A 12,335-nucleotide genomic window follows, 5' to 3' on the forward strand; every position below is an offset into this window, starting at 1 on the left:
TCGTGTAGGGTTGTCGTTGCAGCGGCTTGGGGGCGTGTGGGGTTCGGGCTTCTCAGGCGGGCCTCGGTGGTCCGTGCGTTTCTTTCCGGTGGTTCGTGGGCTGGGTTGGTGTTTCCCAGAGCGTTGGTGGTGGGACTCGGTTTGGCCGCGGGGTGGGATGTTAGGGTTTCGTATTTTGTTTTAGGGTTTAGTTTTCGTTCTGTTTTTCCTTTTAGAAGTCGTTGTGTGTTTTTTAGTTTTATTATTTTTTCTGTTTGTGTGGTGTGTTGGTGTGATATGGGGCTTGCAGATCGGTGTACCGATCTTCTGGTGCAGGATTTAAGCCGGGTTTTTTGGCTATGGGGCTTCGGTTTGATCTTCTGTTGGTTTGGGCTAAAGGGTTTTGCTTCCATGCCGATATCCGTGTTTGAGTCGGAGTTGGTCTTGTCTATGGTGAAGTGTACGACACCAATTTTGATTTCAGGTCGAGGAGTACGGGATTCTGAGCCAATGAAGGTTCTCGTCAGAAATTACATCATATTGCCAGACCCCCTTGCAAGAGGCTGCATAGGACAGCGTTATATGAGCCAAGGGTACTTAAGAACGTCATTCTGCGCGTGCAATTGTAGTTTCTTTTATTTCGAACTTGTAATTGGTTCGGTCGTCTTTGTATTGTTCGATTCCGATCTCTTATGTAAGTGCCGTGTGGCTTTTTATTAATGAATTTAATCTCCCCCCCTTAAAAAAAAAAAAAGTAAAGAAATTATTCCCTTGAATTATGCAATTATGGTTGACGGTTTCCTAAAAAATAAAAAAAAAAAAAATCTAAATAAGGCAAAACTATTTATGAATTGTTTTTACTTTAATGATAGATTCCAAATATTCTTCTTTTCTTATTTTATGTGATAGATTCCATATGGGACTATCATAATGAAATGGAGGGAGTACGAAGTAACAAAAGATACAAAACAATTTTCACCAAAATTTAACAAAATAACACATTATATCATAAAACAAATTAACCGTTTAACACAACCTACAAAGCAGAAATACACAAGCTTCAAAACAAAATTAACCATATAACACAAAATTTAAGCAGATAAATACAAGATTTGATTAAAATAATTCATTTCATAATAACCTTTATCTAGATAATAGTGTGCGTTGGGTTGTTCATTGGATTTAAATTATTATTATTATTATTTTTTATTGTTGAAACTGGTAGGAGATGAAAATTTTAAAACTAAATTATATATGCAAGTAAGAAGTGAGTAAAGAGTATTACTGATTGTTAAATTATACAACAGCTTTGCTAAGATTATCAACACGTTAGCATAAAGATCAAAGACCTCTGAAATCTGAGTTAAAATTGCATATACAATACAACAATTCTGTACAAAAGAACTCACACAATTTTATCATCATTGTATCTCCACATCCTTCTCAATGGGATTATGGAAATCAATATCCGAATTGCTATCACTTTTACTACGTTTAAATGATCTTTCACTTAGGTATCGAACAATACTACTTCGTGCCCTCGGAGCTGATCCAGTCCCATTGCTTTCATGGTTTCTTCCACTCTTTTTTGCCATATTGTCCAATAAAGATTTGGTAAGAGTTTCAAAACGGCGTCTGAAAGTTGGATATCTTGATATTGATTTTGTGATCCCTCGAAGCCTTCAACAGTGTAAATAGAAAAGGTTAGGGATACAATAACAACAAAGCCTTCAATGGTCATAAGGAACCGTACGGTATAAAAAGGGACATAACAAGATATCCAGTGGAAAAAATTTGAAAAAAGGTGAATAAAGTGAGAAAAAAGAGCATCCCAGAAAAACAAAAGGAGTTTTAAAAGAGAACAAAAATAAAATTCAAGGAAGTTTTAAAGAGGTGGTTAAGACGTTTAGAGTAAACATAAAGATTTGAGACAACTTTGGCAAAGAAATCAATACAGTTCATAAAACACTAACGGGATAGGATAAACTAATAAAAGTAAATACTAAGAAAATTTTAGAAAGTACTCCGTGTATATATAACCATGACACGTTGTTGACGTGAAAAAGTTAAGGATGCTAAGAAAAAACTCAAGGCAATTCAAAAATGATATACGAGTATATGACATGCATAATAAGAAAAAGGAGTGTATCTCCACAATATCTCTATTTACTTAACCCATGAATAATCATTATTAGAGGTCCAGAGTTGATTTAAATATCAATAGAACAGAAATACTTATGTTAATGGCAAGAGCATATAATCAAAGAGTGAATATCTCATTACCTTCTAGCCAATGCCTCAAGTTCTGCTATTTTGACTTCATTTTCAGAGGTGTTTACAGTGCAAAAACTTCGAAGTCTCTCTGGGTATCCGCTTAGTAAAACCAATTTACCAAGATAATCTTCCAATGCTGGTGAGAGATTTTCTGCTTTAATCTGTTCTTTCATGATCAAAAGTGGGTTGAGGAACCAATCAAAGAACGTATCTTTTGGTCTATTAGTGCTAGTTATTTCAGTGTTATCACCTGCACAACCAAAATCAAACATATAAATACAGTTTGATCCTAAGTTCAGGTTTGCTGATGAACATAAATGAGATAGTGAGAACACAAGCAAAAGCATGACTTACTAAGCAGCAAACCAGGTGAATTAGCTTTTGCCGACTGTATAAGCATTTGTAAGATGCAGTATGCAGGTAAACCAATGATAAAAACACCCTGGTTATCTTTCCCAGACTTAGCATCCTCAATGTCCTTCATGGAGATTATCCCTTCAGAAACCAGCACTTCACCATGGCGATGGCACTCTTTAAACAAGCCATCTAGTAACTACATGTGTTGTAGGCAAATTATAAGGATTTTATAAACTTCGGCTACATTATAAAGTCATTTCAAAGATTCATCAATATAATGTACCTCAATTGGCTTTAAGTCGACCATAGGACGCTTAAAAGAACCATTTTGAGAGGGCATCTTCTGGAAAGAATTGGGCCTTGAAAAAGATGGTGTACGTGATTGAGTCTGTATTGATGGATCTTTCTTCCGATAAGAGAGCCTGATTATGGAAAAATTGAGTTAAATAATATAAATGTTTTGTGTGACCTTACATCGCTATGAGTAAGGCTTAGGTGTTGTTGTAAATATATTGCACATACATAAATGATCCTTATGGTTAGCTTTATTTAATTACCTTGGAAAGCAAGTTCCCTCAGGCATGTCAAGGACATCATTGCTGTACTCGTCATAAATTGCCAGGGAAGCCACGATATAGCGAAGACCCATCATGAGAGAAGACTCCTGCAAATGAAAAGATAGAACACCTCAGAAAATTTGCGGGTTAGTGACAAAAAAAGACACAAGTTCATCCCAAACTTCATATCAACTACTCCAAAACTAAGAATTGCAAGATCAATTGCCTCAATAAATGAAAAAGGGTAAACTATGGCATGGTGGCAACTGGTACAGAAATTCAAGGAAACAGCCTGGCTTATTACAATATGACCTTGAGAAGTGAGAAGTTGATCTATTCTCAATGGCTTTGTGAGCTATTCTGAAGTCCGCCAAGACTAAGAAATCCAAAGCTTTTCTTACATGTTGACATGACTTAAGTTGCTAGGAAGAGTTCATCCATACCACACTTTTTCATATAACGAATTACAGTTTTACCAAAAATAAGAATAAAAAAGACAGTTAAATAGAAGCAGGAAAAAAATTAGACAATTCACACTTGGAACAATATTAAGAAATGAAAAAGTGTTTCAATGCTGTCTTACGACAAAAAATATATTTTGGTGGAGTTCATTCTGTGATAAATTCAGCTTCTATCAGACGAATAGAAAATATAAATCCAGTTTCCAAACAAAAAGTTCCAAAAGCAGAACAAATTTGGAAATAAGCCTTCGTTTTCATAAGGCGGATTAGATTTTATTCTTAACTTTATTATAAACTAATATATATGCTAGTTCTTTGATCAAAAACTGAGTACTAGAATATTTGAAAAAGGTAGGAAAAGTCTAAGCTGAGGTCAACAATAAGGGTGACAAAAACCTCTCTGTTTCTATCTTTTACTCTTAATTAAGTGAACTCAGCTTTATCTCTCTATCTTTAAGATATCTGTGCCCAGTAGGTTCTTGAGCTTCGCACGTCATTAAAGCTGCAAAATAAGAAACTAAAGAAAGGCTTGTTTTGTTTGTCAATTCATGTAAACTTTCCTTTCTGAGATTTAGTTCCAAATCTCAAGAACAAAACAAATATTCAGTTACATTTTGGATTTAATCTTGCATCATAAATATTTTATCTTGAGCTGCAACTGGCAATTGTGCAGCCTTCAACAACAGTGGGTAATGGGACTGAATTGAGTGTATATTGATTACACAATTAATTGTTGTTACTTTATTCCTCTTATGAGGCCAGAATATTAAGCTCTTTCAGATAAGGGCAAGTTGAGAGCAGCTTCAAATTACTTACACAGTGTTGATCTATGGAAAATATTGTTGGCTTGGATGTGGAAGGTAAGATTTGTCAAGAAAATTGTGACTAGATCGTATATTATGATAGGAAAAGAAGATAAATGGAACAGTCTGGTTATATCTTAACAAAAGAAAGTAAATCGTAACAGGAGAAAGTATCTGTACCAATTCAAAAGTCAATTCGCTTCATTGACTCAATAAAACATTATAATTATATGCATTGATTGTGGTAAGAGTTACATAAATGATTTTCCAAACATTGGCAAGATAACATGAAACAATGCTTTCTTGAGAGCGCTGTCTAAGAAAAATGAGGATCAGTTTTTATTTTTTATTGGTCTGCTGGGAATAAGTCGCGGAGAAGGTTTTCCACCTTAAAAAAAAAAAAAAAAAAAAAAAAAAAAAAAAAAAAAAATCAGAGCCTAAGAGAGAAGACTTAATTTTATTAAAGGAAAAGGTTCCCACCAAATACTAACAAATTATTATTAAAAAGCCTTAAAAATTTTATTTGAGACAGTTTTAAAGCAAGCCTACCATTGATTAAAATGTAAATGTTCAGGGGTACTAATGTGGAGGCTTGTGGAAATAGGGCCCATAGGGATACAATAGAGAGTGTAAAAAGCAAGGTTCCTTCCAAAAGATCTACACTTCACAATTTGAACTCTACTAACAGAAAACAAGATCTCTAATTTCATTGCGTGCGATGTCTATTTTCAATATATTCTACAATATGAAGCCTGGTTGCAGAAAAGCTTCCAAATACACAATACTATTAAACATAGAAATTGGAAAATCAAGAAGATAGGATAACTTGAAAATTAACTTAATGCGGTTGAATAGCAGTCACTAGATTAAAACTGAGAGAAAGAGGTTTCAAAAGATAAACCTGATAAGCAATCACCCCTGCATAAGCACCTAGAAAGACACTGGAAACCATCGAACCCATCAATGCTCCAACAACAGCTAGTGGCCAAAGAAGAATAGCAAGACCAGCAAAGGGGACACATATTGTTTCGAGGAAAGGACCTTCACGTCCAATAAGGTCGTGTAGCAAACGTTTCCACCCCTTAAAAAGCATGTAAGGGCTTTTGAACAAGGCAATGATTGTGATAACTGGGATATCAACCAAAAGACCAAGCACACCAGCTAAAATTGCTCCAGGAAGATAAAGTATTCTGCATTTATTACAAATATTGTTTTAAAATCTTGAAAGAAAAGAAATACAACAAAAACAATCCAAGATATTAAACATCACCTCTTATGATAGTATCTCAAGACATAGTAAGAGAACCAAAGCACATGAAATGGCCATAAAGGCATAAAGCCTACAAGCACAAATCAAATAATGTAGCCGTATACATAATTGTAAAGGAAAACACATGCTGAATTACCTACCAGATGATATATGTGCACAATATCCGCTTACAAAATGACCACTGTGTGTCATGACTTGTAAAATTTATGAAAGCCACAAGAGTATGAAAATAAGATAGCTAAATATATTCCAATTATGAAAGCCAAAACCAACCTTATTTCATAATACTTTGCATCTGGAGGACCTCGATCTCGTAGGTCATCCATGATTGAAAAATACGAATGAAAACAAACATCTTTGAAATCTCTAATAACAGTAAAACAACCGAGAATTGTACTCCAAGTTCCGTCCTGCAAGAAGAGCAGAAAATTACAAATATTATAGAGTTAGTTATAATACCAGAGAGTATTAAAAAGGGATGTCATAGCATTGTGATGATTTCTAAATTTGTTCTATTTCATATTTTCGGCGGTGAATTCAGAGAAAATCACTAGACTACATACATAAACACAATGATAAAACTCGTTTTCCTTTCCTTCTCCGACAGCATCAAACGTTGCAAATACTGGTGAAAGAAAGCCATATGCTGCACCTCCTATAATACTTGAAACAATGCCAACCACAGGCCAGATAATTAAAACAACAAAGATCAAAGGGCACAACACAAGCTTCAACACAGGTCCAACTTGCTTAGCTCTGTCATTAAAGAAGGGAAAATGGTCAGAAAGTATACTTCCACACAAGCAAACACTATATGAGAGCTGAATTCAACATCTCAAAGCACCTTACAACACAATAATATGTCCAACAAAGGTGTGCTGGCCAAAGCCCCAGGATGAGTGCGCTGTGCCCCACAGTCATTAACAAACATATCAAAGGGCAAAACAATACACCTGCAAGAAATATTAGACTATTAGTATTCACAGGCTAGAATTACCTATTACTTTCAAGACAACTTGTGAAACCTCTACTTGAATCAATTTTGGTGATAGTTTCTTTTTTCCATTTTATTTTTTCATGGAAATTTTGCAAAAAACCACCTTTTAAATCTTGTTTTTTGCATTTAACCACCTTTTAAAATTTTTTTTGCAAAAAACCACCAATTTTAAAAATTTTGTTGCAACTTACCACCAATTCAATGTAAAAAAATTGATAAATTTGGCTAAAAAAGTGGTAATTTGCAACAAAATTTTTGAAATTGGTGGTCTTTTGCAACATTTTTTTTAAAAGGTGGTTATTTGCAAAAAACAAGATTTAAAAGGTGGTTTTTTGCAAAATTTCCTTTTTTCATTTCTAATTCCTAGGCACTATAATTATAATAGTCAGAATTAAGTATACAGTAAATTATAGTAGGAATACTTGTAATAGGATGTGAAAGCATGTTTCAGTCAGTATAATTTTAGTCAGTATGATGTAGGGCTAGTTGGCTACTACAAGGAAACAACAACTAAGGCTCACTAAGTTTTTTCTTTCCTTTTTTTTTTTTTATTTTTTTTTATTTTTTATAGGGGTGGGGAGGGGACGGGGGTATTGACACTTCAAAAACAGAAGTTTAGGCAAGTAAGCTGTAACAGACTACACCTGCAATCATGAGAAAGTATGTTTAACTCCTTAGATACTAGACATCTGAGAATACCAAATCAGTGGTGATCAAGCAAGAAGTAACAAGGTTCTTAAAATTGGAACAATAGAGCCACAGATTCAAAGATAAGAAATTTACACTTCTTCAATTCAAGATAGAAAAAGTCTACCTTACAACTGAATACACGCATCCATAAAATTAGGTATGGCTCATTTGATACATGTATTAGCCAAAAAATCCCTAGCTCACAAACCAAGCAACTTCAAGAGTTAATTTTAAGCTTCCAAGCAACCATCATCTAATGAAGTCTATTTGCGAGCTAAGAGGTAAGAACCGATGGAATAGCAAGTTTTACAAGTAGGCTAACAAATCATATGGAAGATGCTAAAATTTAGTGCTAAATGTCAAGTATAGCAAGTCCAACACATTTAGTAGTCTGAAGGACACGCAGTGGATTTCAGATTCACTAATGAAGGAACAAAATGAGCAAAGCAAGAATATGAGCAAAATACCATGGGTGATGTTATGGGCAATGTCACGGCCGCGACCAGCCAGCATTTGAGGCTCTAGCTCTAGTGCCTGACTGCGCCTTGCAACTAGGTCCACTTTAAAACTAAGCCATCACCAATAAGGAGAGTGGCAAAGCTACTGGTCACGTGGTCAGTGACTCAGTGGTCATTGGATCATAGGTAAGGACTAAAGACCGCTGACTGGTAAAAAGCATTGAAGAGAAATAAACTACAAATACCCAAATGATATGAAATAATTACTGGTAGGACATTAAATTAAGAAGATAAATTCATTTAAAATAAGTAGAGCTTGAGACTACGAAATTATGTTTTTTACACTGCAATAGCATGAGGGATAAGAGATTATTATTTATATATATAAAAGAAAGTTAGTTTAAAGCCTTCAGCCACTTGAACCAGCCATCTCAAGAAATACAAGTACCATGTTAAATTTCGAGACAATATGAAATGGGCATGGGCAACCCAAACAAGGAGGAGGAGAATTTGGTCCACAAACAAGGCTTAGGAGCTTCCATACTAAAACCAATTGGCAATAGTAGGAGTTACTCCTCTACCTTATAAAGTGGAACCACCTCTCCTTTTTCTTCAATGTGGGATACTCACAAGTGGGCTACAATGAGTTTCAACAAACCATAAATGTGACCAGTATCAAATCAAATATATAAGAAGAATAAGTAAAAGATGTAGCTTTGAAGGAATGCCTTCTTTCAATCTGTGAGGTGTTTCAACTTTGAAGTGAGAAGATATGTTTCATTTTTCCAGAGGAAAAACATAGTAGAACAAACACTTATCGTGAGCTTGCCAAATTTAAGGCCCTATCTAGCAATTTAACAGGAGTTTAGATCATCATTGCAGAAATGTTAGAAGTTTTGCTTTTTAAAATTGGATTTACTAACAGATTCAACAGTACAAGTACAATCTGTTTAACACTGAAGAGTAAAAAATAGTTAATATTTGAAGGAATAAGTAGACATATCAGTTTTAAACCATATCTACAATTATATAAACCCTGTTATTGGCCCTATTTGGTGAATGGTGGGCAGCAAGTTGTCCGGTAGACAAGGAATCACACACATTGCAGATAACTGGTTTGCAAAATTGTTTGGTAAACTATCAGTTCTCTATTGGCAATTTATTTGTAACGTACAGAAAATAATATAAAAATGCACCCATAGACACAAAGACAAAAGTTTGTTTTGTAACTTTGTTTATAGTTGTACCGGTAATATATTAATAATTTTTTCAATATTTTTATATTTAAATCAGTTCTACTTCTCAATATTCTGCACTAATTAACATATACTTCGTAGCAGTGGATAAAAAATGATTTAAGCAATTTCCACTATAAAAAATACACCACCACATGTATTTGGGGTGTATCCGTGAATGATATCCCAATCTACTATAAACCAAATGCCTCTATCGGCTATGAGTCTATTAGCCTATCAGCATATTGGAAAAATGTACATTCACCCTCATCTATCTGTACTATTTTTCCTGCATTACACTCTTTTCCGAACACCCTCACACACATCAACTTGCCAATGGATTGGTGACAATTACAATATGCATAGACATTATTGATTTCTTTGGCACTTTGCAATTACAATCAAATTTTTAAGTATCGCAGAGCTTCTGAAAAATCAGGATGACCGTCTTTCTTCGGTAATATCCTCCTAAACAGATCACAACTTCCCTGTCAAATATGAATCTGACAGGGTTTCTAAAACATCAACTTATAAATCCCAAAAAAAAAAAAAAAAACTAGGATAGCTTCAACTTCTGTAAATTAGTAAACTCAACATACATAAGTAAATATTAAAACAGCAAAGATACAATACCCTCACACAACTACTAATATCTCATCCGAATCTGCAAAAACTGAGACAAGTACTTGTGAACCCGTTAATTCAAGTACATACAAGGAACAACTTCAACTGAAAACAATCTCCAACAACATATCAAACTTTTAATAAGCCAAAATTTAATAACCAATCTAAGAGATGTTGGAGATCCTTGGCATAAAATACATGCAATAAACATAGTGTGACCATCTCATATTCTCATTACCATACAATAAGAATTAAATTTATCACAATTGTTTCTTCTTTAAAAAAAATGAATGAATGTTTCAAATAATCATCAGGGCACCTAATTATCTCAAATGTTCAAAAAAAACTTCATCAACCTAACCTTAAACCACAAGAAAATGACATTATACCAATCTTCAACATTCAACCACACTACCCAAAAAATATACTACATATAACCCAAAAAATATAGGTAAGCACACTAAGTTTAACAAGAAATCAAACCCAAAACCAAACAAGATTAACTCAATTGAAAGTCCATCAAAAATTCCAAAAAAAAAAAATAAAATAAAATAAAATGGTAACAAACCTTTGATTGTACCCAGAAGAAGAAGACCAATAAAAAATGGGAGAAAGCGAAAAAACTGCAAAACAGAAGCCCAAAACCCGGTTGGAGGCTCCATGGATGACACAGTTCTGTGGGAAAAATCGATCTGAGAAGATTAGTAGAAGAAAAAACATCTGTGAAATTGGTTTAAGATGAGTGTAGCAAGAAAATCCAACTTTGAGTGAGTGTTGTTCTTTACTTGTGTCTACGCCAAGTGGGGTTAACCAAGGGAAAGTAGTGATGCGCAATTGTATTGGTGATGTTAACGGTTTTTATAAAATGAAAAATGTTGGATAAAGCAGTTGGTAGTAAAAAGCAACGAATAATCGAATATAATTGATCTTGGTTTACTCCTTTCCAACCACACCACCCACTAGCCCACTGCCATACCACCGCTCTCTCTTGAGGGATTATGAGAACTCCCTTTTCTATTTTTTTTTCCGTATATTATTTAATGCGGAGTAGTGTACGTGGAGTAGACCTGGCAAACCTGACCCAAATTCGATGTCGACTCAAAACTCGCAATTGACCCAAAAACATTAAGCTGAAAATGACCCGAAATACGAAGTTGACCCACCCATCCCGACCGAAAATGGAGTTGACCCGATCCTGACCAGACACCTGTTACCCGAAGTGTTTGACCCGAATAGTCCCAATACCCAAAACTAACCTAAACAGACCTGATTTCCGAAATATCCCGACCTGACCTGAATATGGAGTTGACCTAATCCGACCTGACACACGAACAGACCCGGCCCGAAATTTACCCGAAGTGTTTGACCCGAACAGACCCATTACCCGAAATTGACCCAAACAGACCCGATGCCAGAAATGTCCCAAAATAAAATTACCTTATAATTGAACTAAAAATGTCTTGTGCCACAAATAACTTAAACTGTTCATCTTCAACCGTAGCTATGCTCATAAACTAAATAGATAATTTTTATAGTTTTTATTATAACAATAACAAAACATAAACTACGTATAAAAGTATTGATTTGAGCTTAATTCCAAATGAAACAACCCGAACATGACCCGACTAAATTTTAACCTGACCAGAATATGACCTGAACATACTTGACCCAAAATTTGTAATACCCCCAATTCACCCTCTACGAAAATACCTGTAGACACCCATTTGTGTCTCCCCAAAACCAAACCCAGTGATGAATATCTTTTCCGTCGAATGATAATCGAATGAGGTGAAAGTGTGAAAAGTCTTGTGTTGCGATTAGTTTTTATTAAAATTCTTTTCTTTCTGTTTTCGAAAACCCACTCTATTTTATGAAAACGTCCAATCCCGTTTAGTTTGGTCCATGATAAGGGTCCAATAATGATGTAGTTGGATGGGGCTTGAAAAGACCTTTCCAACGATATATTATAAGCCCAATTTCGATGAATAATAAGGAAGTTATGGCCAAAATACTAAATTGGGCCCAAAACCGGATTTTACCTACGACCCAATGATCATGAGGAGGGTCCAAAGGTTTAATCCAATTCCTAAACTAATTAGGATTGATTAGAATCTTCTATAATTTTCTAAAATGTCTTAATTATCCTTTTTTGAAAAGATAAGATTAAGGAATTTGATTTAAATATAAACTTTCCTTTTTTATAAAAACTTTCCTTTTTTAAAGTCCTAATTCTATTCGAATTTAAATACGTTCAAAGACAGTCAGATATTATTTTCGTGCCTTATATTTTTTACCCAAATTTTATATGGTTGGATAGATCTTGAAATTATCTTTCCAATGATATATTATAATATTTAATCCGAGCTATAACGAAAAATATATGAAAGGATTACGAAACTCTATCCAAAACTGACACCGTCCTACTATTGCATTAGAAAGTAGACTTCAAGAGCTTTCCAACAACATATTATATGACTTATTTGGACTTTTACATCAAAAGATATGATAAAAACAAAATCCGCAAAAAGTTGTCTTGTCGCGAAACGACAAGCCTGTCGCCTGGCGACAGGTCGAGTTTTTGGCGACAGAGTGGAGTTTTATTCCTTATCAAATTATATGATTTTCCGGAC

The 12,335-nt window shown here is 34.5% G+C and overlaps 1 protein-coding gene across 1 annotated transcript; it reads right to left on the reverse strand.

The window, feature by feature from the left end:
- Nucleotides 1-1,275: 1,275 nt before the first annotated feature.
- On the reverse strand, nt 1,276-10,512 carry LOC145601257 (putative membrane protein At3g27390). The gene is made up of 10 exons (XM_081657230.1): nt 10,274-10,512; nt 6,546-6,654; nt 6,265-6,457; nt 5,975-6,111; nt 5,333-5,621; nt 3,168-3,274; nt 2,894-3,032; nt 2,608-2,806; nt 2,263-2,503; nt 1,276-1,659 (listed from the first exon to the last, which is right to left on the reverse strand). The coding sequence occupies exons 1-10, from the start codon at nt 10,365-10,367 to the stop codon at nt 1,401-1,403; spliced, it is 1,767 nt and encodes a 588-aa protein (XP_081513356.1). The 5' UTR covers nt 10,368-10,512; the 3' UTR covers nt 1,276-1,400.
- Between the last annotated feature and the right edge of the window lie 1,823 nt (nt 10,513-12,335).

The sequence above is a fragment of the Chenopodium album genome, chromosome 21 (assembly GCF_948465745.1).
Source record: "Chenopodium album chromosome 21, dcCheAlbu1.1, whole genome shotgun sequence".
NCBI classification, from domain to species: Eukaryota; Viridiplantae; Streptophyta; class Magnoliopsida; order Caryophyllales; family Amaranthaceae; genus Chenopodium; species Chenopodium album.